At 39.0% G+C, this 20,958-nt stretch overlaps 1 protein-coding gene across 1 annotated transcript; it reads left to right on the forward strand.

Annotated features, from left to right (window-relative positions):
- The first annotated feature begins 424 nt into the window (after window positions 1-424).
- LRRC72 (leucine rich repeat containing 72) lies at window positions 425-20,958 on the forward strand. Its single transcript, XM_063301935.1, has 9 exons — window positions 425-650; window positions 1,385-1,458; window positions 5,482-5,551; window positions 6,414-6,495; window positions 12,805-12,918; window positions 15,109-15,198; window positions 17,815-17,973; window positions 18,673-18,700; window positions 19,751-20,958. The coding sequence occupies exons 1-9, from the start codon at window positions 537-539 to the stop codon at window positions 19,914-19,916; spliced, it is 897 nt and encodes a 298-aa protein (XP_063158005.1). The 5' UTR covers window positions 425-536; the 3' UTR covers window positions 19,917-20,958.

Here is a 20,958-nt window from a genome sequence, read left to right on the forward strand (position 1 = left end):
TAAAACATGAGTGAACATGGGGTTTGCACCCAGACCAGCCTATCTTTGAAAAGTATGTCCCAGTTCTTGTATCTTGGTTTGGTTTGTGCTTTGTAAGAATCAGTGGTGTGATAAGCCAGACTGGAGTGGAAGGCGGAGGAAAAGATGCCTAGAAGGCATTTCTAGATTGCTTTTCAGTAAAAAGAGCCGCCCACCTCTCCCCGATTTTGTGAGCCATCGATTAGGGAGGGCGGCGTTTGGGCCCTTGGGCGTTTCCGCTCCGCTGCTGCAGCATCTTTGCCTACTGAGCTAAGCGCTGAGATTCAGCTGCGTGCAGAGTGACTGTTCTCAGCGCGGCCCGCTTGCCCGTCGCCATGGCGACCGTTTCAGCCACGCGTCGCGTTCCGGTCGCTTCGCTCTCGTATGAACTGCCAGTCGCGGGGGGAGCGACGAGAGACCCCGGAGCAGCGGGACGAGACCCCAGCGCTGCCTCGGCACGTCCGGCCTAGCCCTCTTTCACCGGGCTGGGAAGCGACCCGCTGGCTCCCCCGGTAAAAATGTCGCGAAGGTCCCTTGACACCCGGCAGACTTCAGAAGCCTTCCAGTGTGGTCGAGGCGGTGGCAAAGGAAGGCCTAGTACCAGTTTGGATGAACACCAAATTGTTAATGGGGTGAGTCTCATCACCACCCCGCTCTTTCTGGGGCAGTTTCTCAGAATCTTTAAGCCCTTTCTTCCTTTTTTTTCCTCCCCTTCTTTTCGTTAGGCTTGGGTTTATATTATTATGGAGATTGTGGTTTGTAAATCAAGGGGATGGCTTTCTGCAATGTGTACACCCAGCCAAATGAAGTTTATTGGACAGTTTATTCTTGAGTTCATTCAAGAATAAACTGCCACACAACTCCTTTGTGAAAGTGTACTATCCATACCCAGCCAACTTTGGCCTAGGCAGCAAACCATGGTTATGTAAAACACAGTTAAGGGTGATATATGAAACCCAAGCCATTCCATTCCTTCATTAGGGGGCCAAGCCAGGGGGTAGTGGAGAAAAAGCATTACTGAGGGGCTCTGGTGTCCCAAAGCAGCAATTTAAACTCAGAGGAAAGGGAATAAAAGAGGATGCAGTTTCCATTTTCCTGCAGGAGAAAGAAGTGAAAAAGGGGAATTATCAGCAGAAGACACTTAAATTTGCCCCAGAAAAAGCAGACTTCTTTCCTCAGAGTTGTTTTCAGCTCTGTTACCTGCGTGCTTTAACTATCAAGCTGAGCTTCAGGTGAGGTCTTTGGACCAAAAGACAATGGATTCTCACAAAATGGTTGTTCTGAAGAACATGGTCATCTAGCTGCTTGTTATATGATTTAGAATCCTTTTAGTGGGCTTATAATTTCTGACATAATCTATTTTCAGATCTTAGAAAAGCAACTGAAAATTTGTGGCTATAAGAATGATAAAGAAGTCACAGATCTGTACCTTGGTGAAAAGTAAGTTTTTTGGAGCCATTAATTAAGCTGTACTATGTAAGACCAATGAACCTTTCAGGTACCAGACAGAATTTTTCTTTTGGCTGTTTCTGAATACATGTCTTCCACTATTTTAAATCAAAATATGGTATGAGCTTGACTGTTCAGTCTTTATTTTATTGGGCCAGTACTCTTAGTATAAGCTAAGTACCAGAATTTAGAAAATGTTCAAAGTTGGTATGATACAAAAAAAAAAGAAGTAATCATTCTGCTTATTCACCAGCAAATTTATTTCTACATGTTCTTAAATAAATTGCTTACTTAAAAAAATTCTGCCACCACGCTTCTATATTAGAAAGTTACAGTTTTATTTCAAAAGGGAAGAATTATTGAAGGATTCAGCTCAGCTGACACCAAATAATTAGGATGTAGGTCATTCTGAGAAAACAGTAGGAATTGACCTACCATATTATTTTAATGACCTGTGTGAATAAGCCCTTTCCCTGTTTTTTGTTATATCATTTTCTCATCCCCCAACCACACATTATGGGCTTCCTTCTTGTCTCCTATATTCTGTGTAGAAGTAAAATAGAAGCTTAAGAGTTTTCCATTCTTTTGACGTAATTTGTTCTATGTTAATCATTGCTTGACTAAAATTCCTTTTTGGGGTGGGGAGAGGTGTAATAATGAAGGTGCCCTCAGAGTGGAACCAGCCCATCCCTCTGAGGTACTTTGGTTCTGAGGTCACCCATGCCTGAAGATGGACAGTGACTGGAAAATTAGGTCTCCTTGCTGTTGCTGCTGCCACCCCTTCATTACAACCAGGTTCTCACTTCTCCACCAGACCTCTGGGAGAACCAGGAGAGGACTAAAGGGGAAATCCTGACCCTGCCCTGCGTCTGACTAAACTGCAGGAAGGGTAAACAGCTTTGGGGGATAGTAGCTCAGCTAAGCTGAGGTGGGTGCTAGAAGGCCACCAGTCAACTCCAGGGTTTGCAAAAAAACCCAAAACCCTTTATTAAAGATGACAAAGAAAGATAAATTTCCACACAAATTGTATAACACCCATTTAAAAAGAGATAAAATGTTTAAAAAGCACCATTCTAGCCTACAACAAAACAAATCCTTGATTTGCAGCCTTGCCTGAGTTAACCCCCCTCATCTGAGACTCCAGCTGACTCCCAACCCCACCACCTAAAAAACTCTTACTACCCAAAACCTGCCAGCTGCTCCCATCCACAAGAAGGTTTAGAAAATGGAAAAGTAATAAATGAAGGCAGAAGAATAAGAGAAATATATTCATCTACCTGAAATATAACAGTGCAATTTTATGCAGAAATAGATATTTCTGAAGATCATTGATTTCAATTGTCTTAGGTATATCTAATTGCATAAATTAGTTTGTATTTGCTTTCCCCTCCTTTCAGTTTTCCATTACCCAAAACATTGTGTCTGGCAAGATATGGATGAAATCAGGATTTTCTCAGAATGTCCTAATTAATTGGCCTACCTGATTTGTTGTTTTGGTCAAAGGTTTTCCAGAACTGTTACAGAAGAAATTTTAAAAAGATGTGAAACTCAGATTCAATTACTTTGACTAGTGGAAGCGTAGTTTAATACTGTATTCAAATCAGCAAACTGTGATTTCCATTTTTCCTGTAAATCAAAATTTCTCATCTGTATCTAATCCTGCTTTTCAGGGAAGGAAAAGAAGAGTGCAAGTGTCCATTATTTCAAATCATGGTTTGTTGGATTAGAAACAGTACCTCCATATGACCTGAAGTTCCCTTGACTAGATTGGAAATGAAATTGAAAGTAAGCATTAGAAATGGCAATATCCAAAAAGCAGTGGGGAAATGTAATGCCCTAAAACATTGTGACAAATCTCAAACCAGCCATCCTTAAAGGAATTACAAAGACTGATTTCACTGCAAAATAGCTGAGCTAAAATTTATTAGATTTAACATTGTTTACCAGAGATTAAACAGCTGCCCAGGATTCTTATTATATTACATTTGTTGATCAGCTCATCAATGGAAAATGTCTGTCTTTTATTTTATTAATTGTCGTTAACTCTTCTGTCTGATCTTTCCTTCACCTCAGTTTAAATGTCCATACATATATAGAATATTTCTTTCTTAGGATTCTACTTCATTCATTTAAGGAAGTTTATGTGGTACTCAATTGTTTAGTCTTTAAGACTCTATAAGACATTCATTCATTCATTTTTCAAATTTCTATCACAGCCCATCTCTTCCGAAAAGGGAGAGTAAGCAGTACTTTTATAATAAAGTACTGCTGACAAACAAAGAAAATTCTGCTTCAGAAAATCTAACCACAAGGAAATTGATAATTTTACCAATACATCTGGATGCTTCAGGCCCAAAGGGCTTAGTTATGTTAAAATAAAAGCATAGATTTGACTCTTTGTGAAAATGGGCATTTTAAAAAAAGATTAAAATGAAATTCTGCTGGGAATAAATTAGATCTCTTTGGGTTCAGTCTTCAGATATATTTATTCAGATTTTTGCCATTGATTTCAGTGAAATATCTCATGAGTAAGTGGTTTGAGCCTTGCAAGTTTGAGACTTACAAGATTACCTAAGGAGTAAAAATAGGCTGGAAGATGTAAAATAAATGAAAACAGTTAGAACTTAATTTATGTTTTTGGAGGAGAAATAAAAAGAAGAAATGATTGGCATGCTTAATTGTGTATTTTTGTATTATATAAATAAAATGATAGCAGTATAAAACATTTAAAAGCAAGCACTATTAGCAATACAAAATTAGTTATCTTAAGGCCAGAATGCAGCTTCTTTGCCATTTTATGGATTTAAAGACCATATTTAAGGTCATATGTGAATCTTGCTAAACCATAGTATGTAGACTAAACCATATTTGGCTAAGCTTACAATGCTCCAACCCTTAGCTGGGTTCATGAAACACGCTAAGCTAAATACAAATAAAACAAATTATTTAGGGCCATTGTGACGCCAATCTGTGTGGAAGACGTACTACTTGTCATCATCTGTTCTAAATCCTGTGTGGACAGGACAAAGTTGTTTCCTCTTCCACCACAGAATTATTTCAGATTATGGCAAAACAGAAGTAATATTTGAAACTGGCTATAGTACATGGAGAGTTTTTTAATGTAAAAAATTAGTCTTATGATCCAGTTTCTCAATTGCAGCAGGTTAAAAAAAATAAAAACAAACAAATAAATAAAATATAAGGTCCAAGTGTGGACAATTTTAATTGGTTGATTTTTTTTACTCTTCTACTGTATTTCCTTCTTTCTGTTTTTATTATGATTCTGTGGTTTTAGTGCTTATGCTATATGGAGTACTATTTTAAACATACGTCTGCAGTGGTTTGGTGTCTAGATGGATATATACTGGTTTCATTTTTTAAAAATAAATCTGAGATCATCTTTTTTTGTTTTCATTAAAATAAGTTAAAGGGAATCAAGGGTGGATATGGAAAAGCTGATGCGAATCCAAATCATGTTAGTGATTAATTTTCCAGTATCTTCTGTCTATGCCCTTTGCATCATACCTAGTCTCTGCAGTTGTTAATACAGGTGGTCCTCAGTTAATGACCACTTGTTTAGCAACTGTTCAAACTTAGGATGGCACTGAACAACCGGTGCTTACAACTGGTCCTCAAAGTTCCTGCTGTCACAGCACCCCTGCAGTCATGTGATCATGGTTTGCAGCCTACCCTGCCGGCTTCCCACAAGCAAAGTCAATGAGGAAGCCGGCAGGAAGTTGCAGTCACATGCTTAATGATGGTAACCTGGGATTGCCAGAACTGCTGTTGCTAAGTGGCATGGTCACATGACATCATGCTTTATGACCGCATCGCTTAGCAATGCAAATTCCAGTCCCAATTACTGTCGTTTAGCTAGGACTACCTATAAGTATGAAAGGGTAAGAATGTATGTATGTATGCATGTATCTTTAATAATATTCAAGCATGAGTACTGCAATACTGTAGCATAGTTCAGTGGTCAGTGCATACTAAAGTTACGAATTTCTCTTTCAGTGACTTAAAAGATGTCCCTGATTTATCACGGTTCCGGAAATTAAGATATTTGTGGCTAAACCATAACAAGGTAACAAATACAGAAATTTTCACAACCCCAATTTCTCCTTATCTCTGATGAGCCTTTGCAAATCATTCTTTCAAGGATAGCACATTTGGCTGCATTCACAAGTAAGCCAAGATTTCATAATTATAATGAAAATTATAAAAGCTATAATGGCCTGGTTGAAACATAACTTTGTGCATGATGGATTAATTAATTTATCATGCTAAGCTAAGATAAATATGCATGTTTAAGGCTCTTCAGAAAACTCTATAGTATTCCATATAATTTAACCAGGCATAAATTTCAGGGATAGTCTGGCAATTTTCTGAGACATCACAAAGTGCTTCCAGGTCTGTTGATTACCTTTTGGAAAATGTCCAGACTCTGACAGAACAGCCAGATTGGTGTGATAACAAAGGAGAAATAGAATGTTCTGGATTTCTCCAAGAGGGTCCAGTTCCGTAAAAATGGTTGTATACATTTCTAATCTCTTTAATTCAGCAGATTGATTAGAATAATTTCACAAAATATCCTAGCTAATATGGCAACCATATTATATAGAATAATAGTTCTTGTACCTATAGTATTAATACACTAATAATACATAATATAGTATTAATAACATATTAATTAGGTTAAACTCTGAACATCTGTTGGATCTTTTATATAATTTGTAAAAATATGTGTGTGTATGTATGTATGTGTGTGTTTGTGTGTATATAATATATATAAATACTATATGCTTCAGATTATATATTTTTATATTCTTAGATCATTTATATTTATATATCTGTTATTAGGAAAATTAAAAAAAATCAAAGCCATTATAAAAGTGGCAACTTCTATACCAGTACAATAACAAAATTTTGTAATTTTCATAATTTAGATCCAGTATATAACTTTCGTAAAATATAACTGCTGCTTGACAGAATTGTACCTTCATAATAATGATCTCAGAACTATAACAGGTACTGTCTAAGTATTATTTCCCTTGATTTTATTTTTCTGAGTAAGAAATAAGTTTAATATGTTTGCAAAGAACAGTAAGAATGTTCTCTTAAATATGTAGTGTTTTGTGAAAATATAGACACAAGAGAATAATAATCTAGAAGACTGCTTTGATTTCAGTGGAGTGAAAAATAATCATTTGTTCATGGACACAGTGATCTGTATGAAATGTCTGAGTTTTGAATCCTAATTCTTGACATTATAACTGCAAAAAATTAAATTATATATCAGAAAAAGTAGATATATGTGAAGTAAATGAGTTACCTGAAAAAAATCAGTTTGTGGATTCACGTTTTAGCCGTGAAAGCTTAAGTGTATTAGAAGCAGACAGGCAATATCTTAGCTTGCATGAGCCAGAAATTTGAGATGGCCAGTGACGGAAATAACTGAGAATTTTAAATTCTGTAGCAGTGCTGAAGCTAAATGAGTATGGATCTGGTGGATTTTTTGTTGGGATGTTATTAGGACCCCTGTGTAATAATGGAAAAGTATAATAAAGGAATAACCTTCTTACTGTTTTTGAAGGTATTATAGCAGTCACGTAGCTACATTCAATACATGTAAACTATTTAGCTCATATCTTGTCACAACTTGTATGAACTGAACCTACAGTATATTCAGTGAAGAAGATATAATAAAAGCTCCTTAGTGATAAATCTGCTTGTCCAGTTTTGGAACACTCTCCCTGTTGAGGCATGACTGACACCTATTGAGGGACTTTTTGCCTTAGCCAAATTGGGGGCTACCTACCAATCCTACCAAACTTTACTGGAGTAAAATTTAGCAATCTCTATTCTGCCACAAGCAAGATGCTACCCTTATTTACAGGGCATGCTAAAGACAAAGTTTGGTGAATTCCCCAGATCTATTTTCCTTCCTTTCCAGCAAATAGTATTAGCAGTTGAGAAAACACCAGGCCCTCTCCTTAACATGGGCTTGGGGAAGAGGCAGGTTTTGATGGATGAGTAGTCTGGCAGCTTTAAATAGCTGTCAAAACTAACTCTGCAAGTATTTGATTTGTAACCCACCATTTTGATACAGGATCTCAAGGCAGTGTACACAGTGCTCTCTCCTATTTTTCTCGGCAGCAACAACCCAGCATGGAGTCTGAGACAGTTCAGGTGTTCATGGCTACCATAGCAACTGTGGACCTGACCCAAATTATTTGAGAGCCTGACATATAGTAGGGATTGTATGTTAGACCTGCTTTTTTTCTCAAGGCAGTTATGACCTGATCTGGGAGTGGAGGATCTTTGCCATGGTCAGATCGATCTCTAACTGCTTTTCAGCTCTCTGGGATGCCACCCCCCACCACAGAACCTGTTTGATTGGTCCAGCCCAGCAGACTAATAGAACCCTCTGAGGTTTCAGAGGGAGCTTATTTATTTAGCATAACTAGTGTATTTATATAGTCACTCATCTCACAAAGATATGATTCTGGGTGGCATACAAACATAGCAACAGTTAAAAGCTACGTAACAGTCTAAAGACAGTCAAACATAAATAAATATGGGGAAAAAAACCAAGATTGCAGGAGAACAACTGTCACTTAACCTCATACAGCCATCTTGCAGGCTCCCCATGGGGTTCCTCAAGGCTGATGAAAAATCCTTGTTTTAACGGTCTTCTGGAAGACTAACAGGGATGGGGCTAACCTCACCTTGGAAATGATGTTCCAGAGGCTGGGGGCCACAGCAAAAAAAGGTACATTGCCTGGGTCCCACCAGATAGAGTTCCTTTGAAGATGGGATCCACAGCATTCCCCTCCTGCCTGACCTGGTGGTTGTAATTGGGAAGAGACGGTCTCTCAAATAACCTGGTCCCATGCTGTGTAGGGCTTTAAGGATCAAAACCAGTACCTTGAACTGTACCCGGAAGCTAACTGGCAGCCAATGCAGTTTGTGGAACAGAGGTATAATGTGCACCCTCCTGGGACACATGTAACTGTCTGCGCAGCCGCATTCTGCACCAGCTGAAGCTTCCAGATCCTCTTCAAGAGCAGCCCCGTGTAGAATGCATTACAGTAATCCATTCTGGGGGTGACCAGAGTGTGAGTGACTGAGTAGTGCCTCACAGTCCAGGAAGAGATGCAACTGGCACACAATGCAAAGCTGTGCAAAGGCCCTCCTAGCCACAACTGCCACCTGCTCCTTGAGCAGGAGTCATGTGTGTAGAAGGACCCCCAGATTGCACAACAGGTCTGTCTAGGCTAGTGCCACCACATCTAGTACCAGAAGTGGTAAAGTCCCAGAATTAGAAGGCCCAAAAACCCAGAACCACTCAGCCTTGTCAGAGTTCAGCTGAACGCTGTTGTTCCCCATCCAAACCCTTACAGCCTCCAGGCACCAGGACAAGACATAACTGCATCGCTTAGTTCGCCAGGGGTGGAGATATATAATCATCTTATATAAGTTATATAATCAATACAGCATATTGATGATACTTCACCCCATGGTGACAGATGATCTCACCCATCAGCTTTATGTAGATGTTAAGTAGGAGTAGAGAGAGTACCAAACCCTGTGGGTTGGGGTTTGTTCTGAAGATCTGATAGGAAGTTCATCTAAATCCCTAATTGCTGCTTGGAATAGCTACAGTATATGACAGGCTCTGGATTGGATTGCCCCTATGCAGCCTTTGTATGTCAATCCCATGAGGCCCCTACAAATAAAACAAACAAACAAATGTTGAACAGTAGCTGACAAATGGTGATGATGGAGGACAGTATGGTAAGGCTCTCCCTGCTGCTTGACGGCACAATTCTCAGCTGTTGTTCAGACTTGCTTTTGAATGCAGGTTTAGAAGTCTTCTGGAACAGCAGTAAACCTCTGTCTAAAATGAACCTGATTATTGGTTCTGTTTTGGCACAAATGTTTTGCACAGGAATATTCAAAGACAGTCCAATGATCAGTTCATACCAGCTGATCATCAGACTCCTTCCAGATAGTGGTTCAGTGCTGTATTCTGGCATAGCATATTCCAGAATACCGCTAAACACTTATCAGCTGGAGTCCCTTGGAACATACCCAAGCAAAACTGAGAGCCAGTATGCCTAATAGTTAAGATGTTGGATTAAGAGCAGGGAGACCCAAGTTTGTTTGTTTGTTATTAATCAAATTTATATGGACGCCCATCTCTAATCCAGCCTCAGCCATAGAAGCTCCCTGGGTGACTTTCCGCCAGTAACTTTCTTTCAGCCCCACTTACCTCACAGGGTTGTTGCTGCAGAGAAAACTTGACCAAATGGCCGATAAAGTGAATCAGATAATACACACAGCAAAATTGCCATGGCTTGTTGTCTGCTTAAAGGGGAAAATATTATTTTAACACAAACACAACTAAGAACTACTTTAAGGTATGGGTTGGGGGTAAGATGAAGACAGTGTCATGAAAACATGGTAGGAAAAAAAAGGTCTCCAGGGGCATATTTTTTTCATGGTTAGCTGGCAAATGATGACTGGTCCTGAGTTACCCTTCTTGCATCAGGTAAAGGCATTTTTGCTCATCCAAACTTATTTTCTTTTTAACATGTGTTATTATATAAATTTTTATGTTGTAGTAATCCTTTTTATCCAATTTTCTATATCTGTACTTCAGTAGTTTGAAATGCTATATGGATTTAACAATTGTTTTTACTTTAAAAGAATTAATTGTAGTTTTAAACTATTGTAATTCCAAAGTTTCTTTTAGAAACTTTTTGAATGGTGGCGTATACATTTCTAAAACAAATAAAATATTTTCATAATATCTTCTCAGTTATCATTCTGTCTGTTATGAAGATATGAGTTTTGGAATAGGTAGATTATTGGCCTAACTCAGCAATAAATCTTAAATCCCAATTGCTGCTTTTATGTGATCAAGATTAATTTATTCATATTTTTAGTTGAATCCTTATATTGGCTTGGTAACATGATATTTGTACTGCCTGATTTTAATTAAAGTTCTAATCTCTTTGTTGTTGTTTATTTGTTCAGTCGCTTCCAACTCTTCATGACTTCATGGACCAGCCCACACCAGAGCTTCCTGTCGGTCGTTAACACCTCCAGCTCCCCCAGGGACGAGTCCATCACCTCTAGAATATCATCCATCCACCTTGCCCTTGGTCGGCCCCTCTTCCTTTTGCCTTCCACTCTCCCTAGCATCAACATCTTCTCCAGGGTGTCCTGTCTTCTCATGATGTGGCCAAAGTATTTCAGTTTTGCCTTTAATATCATTCCCTCAAGTGAGCAGTCTGGCTTTATTTCCTGGAGGATGGACTGGTTTGATCTTCTTGCAGTCCAAGGCACTCTCAGAATTTTCCTCCAACTCCACAGTTCAAAAGCATCTATCTTCCTTCTCTCAGCCTTCCTTATGGTCCAGCTCTTGCAGCCATATGTTACTACGGGGAATACCATTGCTTTAACTATGGGGGCCTTTGTTGTCAGTGTGATGTCTCTGCTCTTAACTATTTTATTGAGATTTGTCATTGCTCTTCTCCCAAGGATTAAACGTCTTCTGATTTCCTGACTGCAGTCAGCATCTGCAGTAATCTTCGCACCTAGAAATACAAAGTCTTTCACTGCCTCTACATTTTCTCCCTCTATTTGCCAGTTATCAATCAGGCTGGTTGCCATAATCTTGGTTTTTTTGAGGTTTAGCTGCAAGCCAGCTTTTGCACTTTCTTCTTTCTGTAATGATTGCAGAATCATTACAGAAACAGTGAACATGACACTTTCACCTTCATCATAAGGCTCCTCAGTTCCTCTTCACTTTCAGCCATCAAAGTGGTATCATCTGCATATCTGAGATTGTTAATGTTTCTTCCAGCGATTTTAACTCCAGCCTTGGATCCCTCAAGCCCAGCATGTCGCATGATGTGTTCTGCGTACAAGTTGAATAGGTAGGGTGAGAGTATACAGCCCTGCCGTACTCCTTTCCCAATCTTAAACCAGTCCGTTGTTCCGTGGTCTGTTCCTACTGTTGCTACTTGGTCGTTATACAGATTCTTCAGGAGGCATACAAGATGACTTGGTATTCCCATACCGCTAAGAACTTGCCACAATTTGTTATGGTCCACACAGTCAAAGGCTTTAGAATAGTCAGTAAAACAGAAATAGATGTTTTTCTGAAACTCCCTGGCTTTTTCCATTATCCAGCGGATATTGGCAATTTGGTCCCTAGTTCCTCTGCCTTTTCTAAACCCAGCTTGTACATCTGGCAATTCTCGCTCCATGAATTGCTGAAGTCTACCTTGCAGGATCTTGAGCATTACTTTACTGGCATGTGAAATGAGTGCCACTGTTTGATCGTTTGAACATTCTTTAGTGTTTCCTTTTTTTGGTATGATCTCTTTACTTGGACCTTAATAGAACAGGTTTTGATGCAGTAGACTAGATTTCAACAGTGATTTGTGTCATTTGTGTAAATGATGTAATTTGCATCAGCTATGTCACCTGCATAATGCTGTAATCATGTAAATGATGTAAATGAACGCGAAGACATAGTCTCAGATTTAATTGATAGTTGGGAATAATAGACATGTCTTTCCCTCAGTCGGTCCATGACGTTGAGATTTCATTATAATTTCTGTTAAACATTCCAAAAATAACTGTTTGCAATAATAACAGGCTAGCAGTTTTCCTTCAGACTTGATTTCACTTGTTGGTGGTCGCAGTGAGAACATGGTCAAGGCCAGGGTTCCCCAAAGTGGTCAGTATTGACCCCCAAGGGTCGATGGGACTATCCAAGGGGCTGATAAATAGCTGGGGGTCAAAAGGAGATCAGTAAATGGCTGGGGGTCAAAAGGGGGTCAGTAAATGGCTGGGGGTCAATAGGTGGTTAATAAATGATGGAAGATCTATTGGGGTCAATTAATCTTTTGAGTAGAGCTCCATGCCAGTCTCTCATCCTGAAGGTGAGCTTACTAGTGATACCCAGGGTTAGATAGTCAGTCGCCAGCGAGAGCAGCCTTGAGTTTTCTCTATTGTTGTTGTTATTGTTATTTGTAGTACTATTAGTTAAAGTAGTAGTTATTAAATTATTTTCATACATTAAATGTTTGGGGGTAGATGAACAATCTGAAACTTCATGAAGAGGTCGATGAACTGAAGAGTTTGGGAACCCCTGTTCTAGGCTATGGGTCCAGTTTTTTCCCATCCAGCCAGATGGCTTCAAGAATCTTATAAAGAGAACATGGAAGTCTTAACTGCTTTATCACTCTTCCTGCAATAGGTATTAAAGCACATGTTGTTTCCATAGTGCCTTATATTGATTACTGTTATCATTTTCAGGTGCTCTGAAAAATCTACACTCACTGCAGATCTTGCTGCTTCACAACAACCAGCTAAAAAACTTGGATATGACTGTGAAAGAACTACAAGGACTGCAAACCTTACACACCTTAAGTAATAATGTGTGTCTGTATGTGTATTAGTTATATAGAACAACATTACCAAGATACATATATTCATTTCATTGAGGCAGCTTTGAGGAAGGGGATGGGATCATATAATTCAGCTTTTTAAACAAGGTTCTTTTGTTGAGAGACGGTTTTTATAATTCAGCACACCTGTGTACTTTTTAATTGATGTGTGTGTTCTTTTACCATATTGGGCAGAGCAAGGGACAGATGAACATGCCTGAGTCTGGAACTTCATATTAAGATAAACAAGACAGTTCTGGCGCCACTAAATTCTGCTGTATGAGATTGCCTGCAGGGAAGTAGGATTATAAACTGTTAACCTTGAAAGTAAGAGTGTAGGCAATCTTTCTCTTTTTTTCCCCCCTAAAGGAATGCACTCATAGATCCTGCTAAGCTTTCAGAATTCTAAGAAGTAGGAACTTATGCCTTGGTAAAGTAATTATTGGAGGTGTTTAATAACATCCAACTCATTGCTAGCATACTGAACATTTCATAGGAAGAAATCTGAAGCTGAGTCAGCCTGAAATTGAAAAGAAGATGAGTCATACGACTGGCAGATTAGTTTAAGATGCTTCTTTATAGACCATTTTAAGAAAGGATTATTTCAAAATTTAAATATGACATAGCCTGTTATATTTTGGAAGCACTGGACTGGAAAAACTGATACAGAAAGGGGAGAAAGTTTATGGTGGGATGGGGATTTTTCAAATAATTCTGGGCTATATTGAGATTGGTTTAGAAGAGCAAACACTTTTCTTAAATGAGAAGTGTATTTAAGTTAATTTAAGTAGATCATTGAGAGCCAATTTGGTGTAGTGGTAAAAGACACCAAGCTAGAAACCAGGAGACTGTGAGTTCTAGTGCTGCCTTAGGCAGGACACCAACTGGGTGACTTTGGGCCAGTAGTTCTCTCTTAGTCCTAAGAAGGTAGTAATGGCAACCTACTTTGAAAATCTTGCCAAGAAAAGTATATGGACTTCCTCAGGCAGTTGCCAGGAGTCAAGACTGACTTTAAGACACACATGTAGATCATTATGCCATCTGTTAAAAAAAAAAAACGTACACAATACTGAAGTCACAATTTATATTTCCCTCAAATTGATAATCCATTAAACAAATGTAATTTCTTCAATAATTATAGAAAAGGAATTATTTTTGTTTTGCAAAAAGTTATTCATTAGTTCAGCAAAATTGGTTATTTATTAAATTAAATCTAGATATATTTGTTTATAATATTATTTTCCTTTTGTTGAAAGGCACTAAAAATTATATACAACAATAGCATTTTCTACACATAATTGAAATGAAAATCTGTATTAGAACAATAACAAAAATGTTTTGGTTAATATTGGCATCATTTCTGAGTAAATTATAGAAGTAGTGTAGTAGGTGTTCTTTCCATTGCTGCCATCTAGTGGTTCTTTAAGGGCAATTAATTAGGATTTCCTTTTTGTGAAAAACATTTCTAAAAAAAGGGTTTTCAGGATTCCTTGAAAAATACCCACACTTCATTATCCAATATAGATATTCCTATTGTTCAGATGGACTAATCCAAAAGGCTTTCCAAAGTAATTCATCTTCAAATCACAACATTTTAATGTAATATGTAGCTTACAGTGTTTCTCAACCTCAGCAACTTTAAGATATGAGGACTTCAACTCTCAGAATTCCCCCAGCACAGCTCTAGTAAATCTGTTTCTCGATCCTGTCTGCCTCAAAGGACTGGCATTAGCCTTGCAAGCCTGGCTGCAGTATTGAATACATCTCATTTTACTGAAACCTGTTGATGATCTTAATAAGTCACCTAGGAAAGAATCAGTTCTATTGCAGCTGTAGTTTCTGTCTGCTAAATATACATTAGCTAGTCTGTGTTGAAAGGGGCAGAGAAACAGAGTAATACATAATGTGGAACCTGTGGATTACTTCCTTTCATAAAGCAGTAAATTTTCCCAGTTAATCATAAAGTACAAGCAAGAACTTTAACAGGTTATCATACAAAATATACCAAAAAGCAAGGGCTTTTTTTACCCATGCATTTCACAACGGGTCACATTGTTCAGGAAGGAGGTACTTTCTGAACACAAAGTGGCATATTATGTTTGCACAGTTGAAATGAGCATGAGGTTGCCAAATTTTTGCTCAATAATTTTCTTCTCTGTTTCAACTTCTGCAGACCTGTTTAATAATCCTCTGTCACAAGAGTGCAGATACCGTCTGTATGTAATATATCACATTACCTCAGTAACTTTGCTCGACAGAAAAGGTAGAAATCGTTTTTTTCTTTTCTCAAGAGACATGTTTTTGCAAATATAAAAAGTATTATTTTTGTGGTTAAAGTAATTTTCTAAGATTTAATATGTAGGGATGTTATATTCCTGTATGTTTTGTTGGTGGAGCTGGCATGGGATGGTTGATGGATTTAATTTGGGTTTTACTGGGGCCTCAACATGGTTTACTATTTTAAATGGTCTTTAGTATACAGGTAGTCCTCTTTTAATGACGGTAATTGGGCCTGGAATTTCCATCGCTAAGCAATGCGGTTATAAAGCGAGATGGCATAGCTTAGCAACAGCAATCCTGGCAATTCCCCTTGCTGTTGTTAAGTGAATTTTACGAGTCATTAGCTCGAGGACCTACTTTGATCCAAGCATTCCAGGCTTGGTCCTTCTGAGCTCCAAACACTGTCTTCAGCTCCCCCCACCTTTCCGCCCCCACCTTTGACCTTTTGGAAGCCCTGCACCCTGCCTTGAGGGGAGGCAAGCAGACCCAGAACCGTATGGCTCTGAGGCTGCAAGAAGCCCCTGAGCCGCAGCACAGGACGAAACTGCAACTGCCCCAGCCCAGGCATCCCAAGCCACCCCAGTTAGCTCCAGCCTCCCCAGCCTGGCCACGCAAAGAAGCTGCCCAGCCCAGTCGTGCAAACCCAGCCTAGCCCAGCCACACAAAGCCAGCCCGGCTGTTGGTGGCTTCTTTGCGCAGCTGGGCAGGGTGGCTTACTCATGCAGCTGGGCTGGGGAGGCTGAAGCTGGCTGGGGTGGTTGCAGTTTCATCCTGTACTGCGGCTCAGTGGCTTCTTGCATCCCCAGAGCTGCACGGTTTTGGGTCTGCTTGCCACCCCACAAAGGAGGATGCAGGGTTTCCAAAAGGGTAGAGGTGGGGGTTAGGTGGATGGGGGGCATTGAAGCATCCCTGCAGTTATAAGTGCGGGCAGGCTGCCAAGTGCCTGAATTTTGATCACATGACGGGGGGGGGGGGCTGCTGCAACAGTCGTAATTTTGGACACAGGTTGTAATTCCATTTTTTCAGTGCCATCATAATTTTGAATGGCCACTGAACAAATGGTTGTTAAGTGAAGACTACCTGTATCGTGTTTTTATTTTGTTTGTTGCCCAGAGTTCCTTCTAATAGAATGGCGTTTATATTAAGTTCGTTAAACAAACAAATAAGAACATAATCAGTGCCGTGCTGCATCAGACCTCTGGGCCATCTAGTTCAGCAGTCTGTTCTCACAGTGCCCAGCCAACTGCAGAAAGAAGCCCATTAGTCTCCCAGCAGATGGCTTTCAGAGTAGGTAGCCCTCGCCTTATGATGGCAATTGGGACTGGAATTTTCGTCACTAAATGTCAGGCAAAGAAACTTCCTGCTGGCTTCCTACAACCAAAATCCCAGGCTGGCAGGCAGGTAAGTGGTTGTTGCCAGGTGCGGGAGGGAGCAAGGGGATGCACGGGGGAGGTTCTGCAAGTGTCAGGGTACGCAAAGGTGCGAGGGGGTGCCCGAGCCACATGGGTCAGGGAGGGTGTGAAGGGGTGCATGAGAAGTACAGGTCAGGAATGGTTCGAGGGAGCGTGAGAGGTGCAGGTTGGGGAGGGTTCGAGACGGTGTGCAAGAGGCATGGATCAGGGAAAGTGTGCGAGGGTGTGACGCAGGTTGGGAAGGCTGTGGGGGTGCATGAGAGGCATAGCGTGGGTCAGGGTGCACAAGGGGATGGCACAGGTCAGGGAGTGGCCAGCATGGCATGAATGCAGTGGCCAGCGTGGCACGAGTGCGGAGGATCTGGGGAAGACTGTAGGTTGGGGAGATGCGACCTTCCTTGCCAGCTTCCCCATCGACTTTCTGGGGAAGCTGGCAAGGAAGTTTGCAAATGGCAATCACATGATTGCAGGACGCTGCTACCGGTCCTAAGTGCAAGCCAGTTGCCAAGTGCCCAGATTGCAATCATGTGACCACGGGGGTGCTGCAATGGCTGAAACTCCGAGGACCAGTCATAACCACCATTAGTTCAGCGCCATTGTATCTTTGAACAGTCGCAGAACGAATGGTCATAGGTTGAGGACTACCTGTAGTCACACTGCCATCAAAGCTAATAGCCATTGATCCCCATGAGTTCTATGAATTGGTCTAACCCTTCTTTGCAGCCAGTCAAGCTGGTAGCCATCACCACATCTCTACGAGCGAATTTTGAAGTTTAATTACGTGTTGGGTAAAAAATAATTCCTTTTGTCTGTCCTGATTCTTCCAAGATTCAATTTCATTGGTTGACCTCTGGTTCTAGTATTTTGAGAGGGGGAAAATCCTTATCCACTTTATCCACACCATAAATTTCAGAACTTCTCAATTTAAATGGGTCAACCAACCCATTTTTAAAAAATACTCTGTGGAAGCAAGGTTTCAGACTGCCTCTGAGAGGTCAGCACTGAAGCTTCCTGTGAATATTCTAAAGGAATAATCTCTGGGAGAGAGATAAAGGACTGGGAGATTTTGTGGAGTGTGATAAATAAGTTCTTAAAAATAAATAAAAAGCCAAGGAAAGTTGAGCATTTTAATGAAAAATGGTTAAATATTTTAGGGTTCCTCCAAAACTTTAATTCATATTTCCCAGAAATAACTAGAAAAGAAAGAGAATCAGCTCTGCATATCTACAATCATGAGAAGACTCTTGTCCTCCAGTCCATAGGATTTGGGAAGAGAGTAGATGTACCTCTGTTGCCAAAGGCACCATGTAATCTGACTCCCACCAAAGTGTTGCACTTGCCTCCAGGTATTTTAACAATAATTTACCAAAATAACATAGATTAACAATCAACAGTCTTTTCCTCATATTCTTAATAACTTTCAATATTATCTAAACTTCTATAATTACCTTTCTTTTACCTCTCAGTTTCAAGAAATCTTTGTTTGTAATTGTGTTGTACGTATCAGTAAAGTAAATCAGTACTTTGTAAAAACAAAGCCATGTTGAAGTAACTTAATTATTTTTAGCTTTTTTAGTTCTTCAAAAATTAAACTATTTGAGATTTTGAACTTTGATAAATAAAAAAAACACTTGTTTATTTATTGTAGGTATATACTGCATGAATATGAATATGAAGCAGTTTGTAAAAAATATTGCCTTTCTTCTAGACTTTGGACCTATATAAGTAGATCCCCAGATTATATAGAGTTTTAGACCTTCAAAAATGTATAATTCATTAATATGTTTAATTAGAATTTAATCTGAAGAGCAAAAAAGAAAGAAACCCTTTTTATAAAAAAACACAAATTGTAAATAATTATAAAGGCTATAACCATTCAGGATTAAAATTCAGTAAATGTTATTCAGTAAATATTTTAGACCTAATTGATAATTTTTTACATTTACTTTTTTAAATGAATGTGATTTAAACTGACTAGTTTTTTAGCAGTATGTTGATTGACTAAAGGAATATACAAAATTAAATGTTTTTAATAATTATTTTAGGTTGCGAGTTTGGAAATCACTTAGTTAAGTAAGTAGCTTTTCCATTTTTAAAAAAACATATTTTAAATACAAGATGTCCTATATAAGGAAAAGGAAAAGTCAAGCCTTAGCTCCTTAAATTGAACAGAGAATTGTGCTTTTATAAAAATTCATACCCGTTTTATAAACTACACAAAGAGTTATCCGGTATTAGAAGTTTAAATTTCAAAATATATGCACATCTACATAAATTCATAATTGCTGCTATTGCAATTATTACATAGTGGTGTAGTCAGTTAACTTGGCTCCCAGAAACACAATCCTTGATTTAATACCTATAGCAGAGAAAACTTCTGTCTGTATTCAAGCTAAAATAATATTTAATTTGAATATGGCATACAGGGCCCTGTTTGCTTCCTGAAACTGTGCAGAACTATAGTGCTTATCTGTGGTCACAGCTAGATTCAACCAATCTTGACTTATGAGTGGTTTGCAAAAGGACATTTCAGTGGAAGATACAGTTGGCTTGAATGTATGGACTATACTATTTGAGTTGTGTGTCATCTCTATTCTCCTTCTGCTTACCTTGCACACCTTTTGTATAATTACATGGTACAAAATATACTGAGAACCAATTTGGTCTAGTGGTTAAGGTAGTGGCTAGAAGTGGGAAAACCTGAGTTCTAGTCCTGCTTTAGGCACAAAGCTGGCTGGGTGACTTTGGGCCAGTCACTCTCTCAGCCCTAGGAAGAGAACAGTGGCAAACCCCTTCTGAAAATGTTGCCAAGGAAAGTCCAGGCAGTCAACAGGAGTCAGGGCTAGCTCAAGGGCAAAACCAAACAAAATCACACGGATTGAAAAATAATCTTGGGCAGAGCAGAATTCATTTGTGAGTTTGGAGCAGATTTTGAGATTCTAGAGGAAGAAGAGCTTAACGGGAGTCTCATTTTGGAAATGGCAGTCCACTTGTATGATTGTTTTGAGATAATATGCTTAAATTCTAGTGAATGCAAACACCTATTTAACCATTAGTTTTATTGCTGTATAGGAATATTGTCATTACTATCTTTTTTGGGGGGTGGGGTTGTTACTTTTAAAGAATTCCATTTGCAAATCCAGAAGATGCTGTCTTTTTGCGGGCAATGAAGCGTGGCATGATGGAATTTTCAACTGTTGATTGGGGAAAAATGCCAACCTGTGAAGAAAAGCGCCTTGGCAGCAATCCAGAGAAAAGGCCAGAGAAACTGACCATCAGATTCAGATAAGAGCCTGTTTCCCCCAGAAAGCCATCTCTCTCTTAGGAGCTCCTCTTGCATTATATCCCTATTAAATGTTCCAAGTGTCAATTCAGTATATTTCAAGGGAAAAAAAATGCTATTTAGTTGTTTTAACACTTAATGTAGAACAACACTTTTTAAAGTAAGGGTGATTCGGGAATGCAGTGGATAGGGCAATAATGTTATATTACTGAAAGAGGTCAGTCTTGGAGTTTTAAGGTATTATTTTTGGAAAGGATGGGAATATTTTGGAGTAGATGGAGGCTTAAATACCAATTTTTGTCACCAAAAAATAGCACAAAATGATGCCACCATATCACAGTGATATTACTGTGAAACATCTTCAAAGATAAGAGATCGCTATTGGAAAGGCCCAATACTTACTGCCTTCTAGTGTTAAGAAATATTGATGGTGAACCTGTAGGCAGAGTTGTCTGTATGAGATTGGTTAGCTCATCCCACAAAGCTTCATCATAGTACTTGAAATAAGTATTAATATCTTTGTTTGTAGGACCATTGAAGCCAGTCTAAATATAGTATTCAAATTTCGTTTAGATCCACAAGTTGTAAATAATACAGTAAGCTAAAAAAATTATCTGGCATTTGCACAATCAGAGAAATTTCACACTGACATTAATTTTTGAGAAGTATGGAATGTATGGCCCTCTGGACATTATTGAACTCCAATGCCAGCTGTCCCAGTTAGCATATTCACCAGTCAGACAACTTAGCAATTTCTGAATGGCCCTAAATATCTGCCACAAATTAGTTTTAATTACAGACTGGCAGCATAACCAGTGTCATATTGTTTTCTTTGTCTTTATCTAACAAATCTTAAGTAAACTTTATTTCACAGATCAGTTTACAGCTGAACTAAGATTTTCTGTTCTGTAGATCTTAGATTCAGTCTCTACCATAGATAGTTAAAGACTTCTAAGTTACTAAGATAGAATGACATCTTTTAGGCAGCACAACTGGGCAGCAAGCAGTCTATGTCATATTATCTCAGCTAGGGATGACTTAGGTAAAA

This window comes from Candoia aspera, chromosome 4 (genome assembly GCF_035149785.1).
Source record: "Candoia aspera isolate rCanAsp1 chromosome 4, rCanAsp1.hap2, whole genome shotgun sequence".
NCBI lineage: Eukaryota > Metazoa > Chordata > Lepidosauria > Squamata > Boidae > Candoia > Candoia aspera.

Coding starts and splice junctions, on each gene's coding strand:
- LRRC72 (XM_063301935.1), top strand. CDS start 537: ATGTCGCGAAGGTCCCTTGACACCCGGCAGACTTCAGAAGCCTTCCAG. Junction 1,459..5,481: donor GATCTGTACCTTGGTGAAAA/GTAAGTTTTTTG, acceptor TTTCTCTTTCAG/TGACTTAAAAGATGTCCCTG. Junction 17,974..18,672: donor AGTGTTGCACTTGCCTCCAG/GTATTTTAACAA, acceptor TAATTATTTTAG/GTTGCGAGTTTGGAAATCAC.